Raw genomic sequence first — 8,789 nt, 5'->3', positions numbered from 1 at the left:
AGGTAATCGGGGTTATGGCTCGATAGCACTCGTAACTGTAGGCATATTGACCGCCAGACTCGCGTCTCAACTGCACTGAGTATACGTTTCTTCTAGCATATCGGTCGTTGTGTCCCCGTCGCTCTCGGCTTTGGCCGAGGTAATCGGGGTTACGGCTCGATAGCGCTTACCGGTCATTGTGTCCCCGTCGCTCTCGGTTAGGGCCGAGGTAATCGGGGTTATGGCTCGATAGCATTCGTAACTGTGGGCATATTGACCGCCAGACTTGCGTCTCAACTGCACTGAGTATACGTTTCTTCTAGCATATCGGTCGTTATGTCCCCGTCGCTCTCGGCTTTGGCCGAGGTAATCGGGGTTACGGCTCGATAGCGCTTACCGGTCATTGTGTCCCCGTCGCTCTCGGTTAGGGCCGAGGTAATCGGGGTTATGGCTCGATAGCGATTCGTAACTGTGGGCATATTGACCGCCAGACTTGCGTCTCAACTGCACTGAGTATACGTTTCTTCTAGCATATCGGTCGTTATGTCCCCGTCGCTCTCGGCTTTGGCCGAGGTAATCGGGGTTACGGCTCGATAGCGCTTACCGGTCATTGTGTCCCCGTCGCTCTCGGTTAGGGCCGAGGTAATCGGGGTTATGGCTCGATAGCGATTCTTCTAGGGTACCGGTCATTGTGTCCCCGTCGCTCTCGGCTTTGGCCGAGGTAATCGGGGTTAATGGCTCGGTAGCGATTCTTCTCTTTGAGTGACAAACACTTCGACGGAAAAGTTGGGTGATTCATTCGTTTGCTATGATCATGCGTTGGGGTGTCCACAATGGGTTTGGACACCTCCGCCGCTATACAAAGTATTTCCTCAAGTTGTCGGTGTTCCAATGGCTCATCAAAGGCACACCTCCCATGTCTGTCAGCCGGTATGTGCCCGGTCTCATCTCTTCAATCACCTTGTAGGGACCCTCCCGGTTGGCGTCGTTTACCATGAATATTTCCTTTGTTGGTGGCGGCCGACTTCCTTAGGACTAGGTCTCCCACTTTTAAATCCCTCTTGTGGACTCTTCTGTTGTAGGCTCTTTTCATCCGGCTTTGATATACTTTGCCAAGTTGAGGCGTCTTTGTATCTCGGCTTTCTTCGACCAGTCTAAGGAAGCTTTCGTGCCATCCTCGTTTTCAACTAGGTCAAGGTAGCCGTTCGAATGTTGGCACCGTTGCTTCAATCGGTAGGATCGCTTCGGAACCGTAGACTAGGTGGAAAGGGGTGTACCCCGTTGCTTCTTTCTCCGTGGTTCGAAGGGACCATAGGACGCCGGGTAGTTCATCGGCCCATCTTCCCTTAAGGTCTTCGACTGTCTTCTTTAAACCGTTGAGGATCGTTTTGTTGGCCGCCTCCGCCTGTCCGTTGCTCGTGGGTGGCGGACGGAGGAGTATGCAAACTTGATACCAAGCTCTTCTAACCAATTCATTATCGGTCACTCCGAACTCTCGGCCGTGGTCAAATACTATAACTTGGGGTAATCCGAAACGAGTTATAACATTTTCCCATTACCTTTCGACGGCCGTGGTCTTCGCCGTCTTGCTACGACTTCAACCCATTTGGTGAAGTAATCAACAGCGACGATCAAGAACTTCCTTCCTCCGGAGGCTGTTGGGAATGGTCCTAGCATGTCCATCCCCCACTGTGCGAAGGGAAGAGGGCTGAGCACCGGTTGTAGGTCCCTGGAGGGAGCGTGTATTACCGGGGCATGCATCGGCGATTCGTGCACTTCCTGGTCTTTGTTCTGGAATCTTGAAGCATGGTGGGCCAGAAGTAGCCGGCTCGTAGAGCTTTGTGGGCTAGCGTTCTTGCCCCCATGTGGTGTCCACAGATGCCTTCGTGAATCTCTGTCAGTATTAGCTCTGCGTCGGCTGGACCGACACACTTCAAAAGTGGTCTTATTACGGACCTTCTGTACAGTTCTCCTTCGAACACTAAGTACCTGGCGGCGATCCGTTTCATTTTGGCCGAGGGATTGCGGCCCTCCGGTAATTCACCTGTAAGTTTGTATTTCATTATCGGAGTCATCCACGTTGTCTCGGCCTCTACGTTGCCCACCATGCCGTCGGTCTCAGTGATGCTCTTCGCATTCGGATATCTACCAAAGACGGTTGGTGACGTTCTTGATGGTTGAGCTGGCAAGTTTGGAGAGAGCGTCGGCCCGGTTGTTCTCGGATCTGGGAACGCATTGGATTCGGAAAGACTTCAATTTCGCTATGTCGGCCTTTACCCTTTCTAGGTACCTTACCATTCCGTCGTCCCGAGCCTCAAACTCCCCTCTGATTTGGTTAGTAACCAACAGTGAGTCTGTCTTCAACACAATGTGCTCTGCTCCGGCAGCCCTAGCTAGCTCGACCCCGGTTATCACCGCCTCGTATTCGGATTCGTTGTTCGAGGCCGAGAAGGTGAATTTCAAGGCGTACTCGAACTCGTCCCCGTTTGGGCTGATGATGAGGATGCCGGCTCCTGAGCTGTTCGTCGTGGAGGAGCCGTCGGTGTAGACCTCCCATACGCCTGGGTTTGGCTTTTCTTGATACGTGCATTCGGCCAGGAAATCTGCAAGTGCTTGCCCCTTTATCGAAGGTCTTGGTTTGTACTGAATGCCGAAGCCAGAGAGTTCCACTGCCCACTTGATGAGCCTGCCGGATTGCTCGAATTTTTCCAAAGCTTTCTCTAACGGCTGATCGGTTAGGACCGTCACGGGGTGCGCGTCGAAGTAGGGTTTTAACTTCCTCGTGGCAACGACGACGGCGAAGGCTGCTTTTTCGATTAGTGGGTAATTTCTCTCGGCGGGCAACAATGTATGGCTGACAAAGTAGATTGGGTGTTCTTTGTTTGTCTTCTTCCCGATGATCACCGCACCGACCGTGGCCGAGGTAATCGCTATGTATAGGTATAGCGTCTCCCCCGGCAAGATCGGCACGGACGAGTTGGGAGAGTCGAAGATGAGCTTTCAACGCTTGAAGGCCGTGCTCGCTCCTCCCCCAGTGAAGTCTTTATTCCCTTTCAAAACTTTGAAGAATGGGGTGCTCTTGTCGGACCGAGAGATGAAACGGGCGAGAGCCGCCATTCTTCCTGGTCAAGATCATAACCTCTTTTCGATTCCTTGGCTCCGGTAGGTCTAAGATTGCTTGGACTTTGTCTGGATTTGCATCGATGCCTCGGGCACTGACAAGTACACCGAGAAATTTACCTGCCCGGACACCGAAGTTGCATTTCATTGGGTTGAGCTTCATCTTGTACTTCCTTAGTGAACAAAATGTTTCGTGTAAATCGGCCAGTGTTCGCTTGTCGGACTTGCTTTTTACAATAGCATCGTCGACGTAGGCCTCAATGTTTCGCCCTTTTTGATTTTGGAACACTTTGTCCACTAGCCTTGTATACGTTGCGCCGGCGTTTTTCAAACCGAACGGCATCATTTTGTACATGTATGTGCCGTTAGCGGTGATGAATGCGCATTTGGGCATGTCTTCCTCAGCCATGAAAACCTGGTGATATCCCGAGAAGGCGTCTAGCGAGGCTCGGCATGGTGTAGCTGCCGTGGCATCGATTAAGTTTGTCTATCCGTGGCAGAGGGTAACAATCTTTGGGGCATGCTTTGTTAAGTTGGGTAAAGTCTACACACATTCTCCATGCCCCCGATGATTTCTTTACCATCAAAACATTGGCTAACCACTCCGGGTAGGTGCAAGGTATAATAAAGCCCGCCGTAAGTAGTTTGTCTACCTCGGCTTTGATGGCCTCGTCTTTCTCGGCTGAGGAGTTCCTCATTCTTTGCTTGACAGGGCGAGCGGTGGGGAGTACGTTCAGCTTGTGAATAATCACCTCCCGGCTCACACCCGGCATCTCGGCCGCTGAGTAGGCGAAGACGTCTTTGTTTTCCCTTAGCAGGTCCAGGAGTTTGGCTCTGAATTTCGGCTCCAGGTTGGTACCGACGGTTACGGTGCGGCCTGGGTCAATCTTCACCTCTTCGGTCTCTGCTCCTTCGACCATGCTAATGGTTCGGTCGTGCTCGGGCCTGGGAGTGTGCTGTATCTGGAAGGATTTTAATTTTGAAGCGCCGGTTCTCACCCTCTCTAGATACCTCGTCGTCTTATGGTCCCGAGCCTTGTATTCTCCTTTGATCTGGTTGGTCAATGAGAGCGAATCCATTTTTACCACGACGTGTTCTGCCCCGGCGGTTCTGGCTAGCCTGACTCCGGTTATCATTGCCTCGTACTTGCATTCGTTGTCTGAGGTCGAGGAGGTGAGCTCCAAGGCGTGCTCAAACACATCTCCGTTCGGGCTAATGATAACGACGCTGGCTTTCGAGCTATCCGTCGTGGAAGGGCCGTTAGTGTGTATCTCCCATACGCCGGGATCCTTCTCGTTCTTCGAGGTGAGTTTATGAGCCTCCCCCCGGTCCAAGACGTATATTAGTGTCAAGGCCCGGACGGATATTACGGCTTGGGTTTCACTCAAAGTGACCCGGCCTATGAGGACGTCGTGGGCAGATGTGCCGTTAATGACTATAAAATCAGACATAACGTTCCTGGCTGCAGTTCCCTCGCCGAACCTTACCGGCAGTCTGACCGACCCCAGGGGTACCAGGCCGACCCCAGAAAAGCTGTACAGCGGGTTGGTGCAGGGGTTCAAATCTTCGACTCTCGGACCGAGGCCGAGAAAGCATTCTCTCGTACATAATGTTCGTGTAGGCGCCGTGTCGATCGTGCACCTCTTCACCAAATGGTTGGCTATGTTCGGTGGACTTTGTGAGTGGGTCGTTTGTGAGGAGCAATGACTCCCTCGTAGTCCGCCAGTCCGATAGTCATATCGGGGATTTTGGGAGCGGGGGTGGCTGTGTTGGGCACAAAGTTGACGGCCTGACATGGCTCATTCAGTTGCCGTTTGTGTCCATGAGCGGACCCATCGTTCCCGTTGCCTCTGATGACAACATGGATTACTCCTATCCGTTCAAAGACGGATTTGCTGTTTGACCCGCCGGCATTCGGTTTCTGGCCTTTGGCGACATACTTGCCGAGGCTCCCCTTCCGGATCGCTCTTCAATGGCGTCCTTCGGATGTCGGCGATCGTTGGTTAAGTGTCCGGTGTGGCCGTGGTACTCACAGTATTGGCTCGTGTCACCGTCACTCCTCGGCCTAGGGGGCCTTTCCCACTTCTGGCCTTCGCTCTTGCTCAGAGCGAATACCTCGGCGGCCGACACGACTAGGGGGGTGTGGTCGCTGCACCGTTTTTTGTAGTACGCTCCCGAACTCCCCCGGCGCCCGTCGAGTCCCGTCTCCCGGCAGATTTGTCGACCGTGGCCTATTATTGTCACGGCGTCTTTCATCGGGGTTGCCCTCCCGGCGGCTCTTCTTTTCTGAGTGCTCGGCCTCGTTGGGGCCTAACCACGTCTTGTGATAGTCTTCTACTTTGATGGCTTGGTCAGCCTTCTTCCTGGCGGCATCCAAGCCCAGGCCTCCGCACTTGATGAGCTCATTTTTCAAATCTCCCCTTGGGAGGCCTTTCATCAGCGCGAAGGCCGCCAGTTCGGGATTAATCTCCCGGATCTGTTGGACCTTTCCGTCGAACCTCTTCATGTAGCTTCGTAGAGACTCGCCCCCTTCCTGTTTGATAGTTAGGAGGTCCGATGTCTCCACGGCCCTTCTCTTGTTGCAAGAGTCTTTGGGCTAGAAAGGCGTCCCTTAGGTCGGCGTAGTAGTATACCGAGCCGTCTCTGGGAGCCCTTGTACCAACTTTGAGCCATCCCATGCAATGTTGTTGGGAAAACTCGGCACCATACTTCATCGGGCTGCTCCCATACTGACATGTGAGACTCGAAAGCCTCAGCGTGGTCGGCTGGATCACCCTCCCCTTTGTATGATATGGGTGGCAACTTGAGCTTAGTTGGCACCTGGACTTCTAGGACGTAGGCGCTGAGGGGCTGTCTGATCACATGCCGGACGACACGTGGCGATCGGCTCCTCGCATTCCTAGCCCGACTCCTCTCCTCGTAGCGGGAGGGACTTCTTCCCTGACTCTGGCGAGTCGGGCTTCTTCTTCTCCGACTCTGATGGGTCGGACTTCTTTCATTCCTCCGGAGTGGGCCTCGTGGCTGCTGCGGTGACGCTGTCCCCCCGCGAGTGCGGTCGGGACTTATGTCCATCACTAGCATTCTGGGCTCCTCCGGTGTTTCAACAGGGCCAACCTCTTCCGAAGCTCCGTTCAAGTCTCTTGGAGTCACGTTCGGGCCCCGGTCTCTGGACGGTCCCGCCGCTCTTGTCGGTATGACAAGGTGTGGCCGACGTCCTACCGATGAGGTCCAGGATTTGCTTTAGCAATGCCACGTCGACCACATGTCCCATGAGGGTGACTTGGTTGGCGAAGCGTCGTCGCATCTCGGTGTTATTGGCATCCCGAACTCCGGTTGGATTACTCCGCCGGCGGAGGGCCGTATGACTCGAAATTGTTGAAGGTATCATCTGGGTGGAGGGGCTCGTCGGTTACGAACATCTCTTGTTCTTTTGACATCTTCTTAGCTTTTTGGGTGGGTTTTTGTTGTTTTTTTTTTTTGTTTGGGAATGAATGTGACTAGCTTCTAGTGTCTCTCCCCACAGACGGCGCCAATTGTTCCGGGTGTAATTCCAGAGCAAGTATCGTTACCACCCGTGGCTTATAGAATGATGTCTTGAGTTGGATTCTCCCTTGGTCTTAATCGTTCCTCTCGGCCTCTCCTGCAACAATGAACGAACTGAGGGCTTGGCTTTGTGCCAAGCGTACCCACTCCGACGCCCAAGTCAGTAAATTTAGAGGTATAAGTTGTATGCTAATTGGCTAGGAATATATTGTAGAGAGATAAGGAAGATTATACCAGATGAATAGTGTATTTAGGTCAAGTTGTATATTTCTGGATTGGATGCTTTCCTCAATGAGGGTTGAGGAGTATTTATAGACTTCACCTTTTGTCACGTAGTGGCCAAGTGGCCAAGTGGCTAGCAGGTGGAAAGACTGATCTACCCCTCGGCCGAGGGACCTATGGCAGGCCGGCGGGCCCTGTTGACTCACCGCCGAGGGGTCTTGGATATGAGTACGCGGATATGTGTCCCGGCCGGGCGGGTTGTCATGCCGGGACCCAGGTTGGCAGGCCGATGGGCCGCATCGGCTAGGCTGTCTAAGTCGTTGACTTGCTGTGGACATCTTTGACCTTGCTCAATATGTTGACTTGGTCAGCGGTGCAGAATATGCCCCATCAATTACAATACTAAAACTACTTGTTATATTAGGGAGAGAGTGTTTAATTATTAATTAGGCCTATTTTGTACAATGATAGGTGAAAAATAATTAAAAGTAAAAACACAGAAATTGTTGGTTGTAGTAATCGAACCCATGACCTCTAGGTTAAAATAAATGTTTCTTACCACTGAATCAAACAAATAACATTAAAATATATTGCACAATAATTTATTTATTTCTGACTTTGAGGGGGTGCGGCTGCGGCCCCTGCACCCCCTCAAGAACCGCCCCTGATTATCATTATTATTAAAATATTTCATCAGACATTTTCATCCTTATTCTTTGTGTCAAATTCAATTGATAACTAATGAGTTACTCGATATCGACTCGGTCAAAGTTTAAAGGTCTGTTTTGTAAATCGACAACTTTAGTTGGTGTAGGTAATATATCTCCCACCACGCACTACATTATAAAGTTTTTAGATATAAAAATGAAATTACATAACAGAAACAAAAATGAAACAATATGTGCCGATTAGACTAGCTACATTGGCCTCGAGTTTCGATTAAACGCAATAGTACAATTACAACATTGATGGTTACTCACGGTCACGGTCACAAAAAGGGTGACCTCATCTATTTAACTCTTTTAAACTGGATGCGAAGAGGCGTTATATTAAGGCCTTGAATAATTGGAGATAAGAGGTTGACGACCGGCGAAGAAGTTATAGAGTCAGGTGATATGCCTATATCTTGACACGAGTTAACCTCAAAAGGGCAAAATTGGAGCTTGTAAACCGGTTTACTCATACCCATATCCATATCCGTATCCTTATCAAAAGCAATTCTTGCTATACGGAAAAGAGACTCCCCTAGTTTACCCCCGGTTTGAACCGCTTGCTGTACCACTTGCCAAACCGGCGACTCCAAGCAGCCGAACTCCAAGTTGCTCGCGAAATGGACGACTATTAAACCCTTGATAATATCAAGTGGGTTAGCTCCATGTTTTACTTGATTGCTGATGGTGATGAACGTGGTGTTGACTAAAGTGAGAGATTGTTGGACGACATAGAGAGGACACGTGCCGTTTATCTTGGAAACCCCAATGGCAGCTGCTGCATTATTGCCGATCATCATTTGGTACTGTTTTCCCGAAATTAAGGGGTTTCCGTCAAGGTCGAGTACCGCACTTGGTACTACTTCTAGTGTTCGCCCCACGACATTATTCAAGCTCATGCCGACCACCACCAGGGCAGCTATCACCAACTTATTCATTTTGATTTTATTTTTATTTTTATTTTGTTTCACGGAATAATGTTGTTGTTGTTGTAGACTTGTAGTCTTGTAGTAGTAGTAGAATAGGTGTATCGACGTGCTTTCCATGATATTAACAGACGTGATCAACACCACCCATTATATTTACCTTATCAATCAACATCTTCGTCGTTGGAATTGAAGCGTCCACATCCTAATTCTATCTGGTTCGAGCTGTCGTATAAACTATATAATAATGCGTACATTGTTAGGTCAAATTTCGACATCAAATAATTTG

The 8,789-nt window shown here is 50.6% G+C and overlaps 1 protein-coding gene across 1 annotated transcript; it reads right to left on the bottom strand.

The window, feature by feature from the left end:
• Positions 1–7,873: 7,873 nt before the first annotated feature.
• On the bottom strand, positions 7,874–8,512 carry LOC141641957 (uncharacterized). The gene has a single exon (XM_074450597.1). It carries the CDS (start codon positions 8,510–8,512, stop codon positions 7,874–7,876), a length of 639 nt encoding a protein of 212 aa, XP_074306698.1.
• Between the last annotated feature and the right edge of the window lie 277 nt (positions 8,513–8,789).

Source organism: Silene latifolia, chromosome 2 (assembly GCF_048544455.1).
Source record: "Silene latifolia isolate original U9 population chromosome 2, ASM4854445v1, whole genome shotgun sequence".
Taxonomy (NCBI): domain Eukaryota; kingdom Viridiplantae; phylum Streptophyta; class Magnoliopsida; order Caryophyllales; family Caryophyllaceae; genus Silene; species Silene latifolia.
Note: the sequence above shows the minus strand (reverse complement) of the source record. Positions and strands in the feature narration are given on the sequence as shown.

Bases quoted from the DNA above. Each gene is read 5' to 3' on its own strand.
- LOC141641957 (XM_074450597.1), bottom strand. From the start codon at position 8,512: ATGAATAAGTTGGTGATAGCTGCCCTGGTGGTGGTCGGCATGAGCTTG.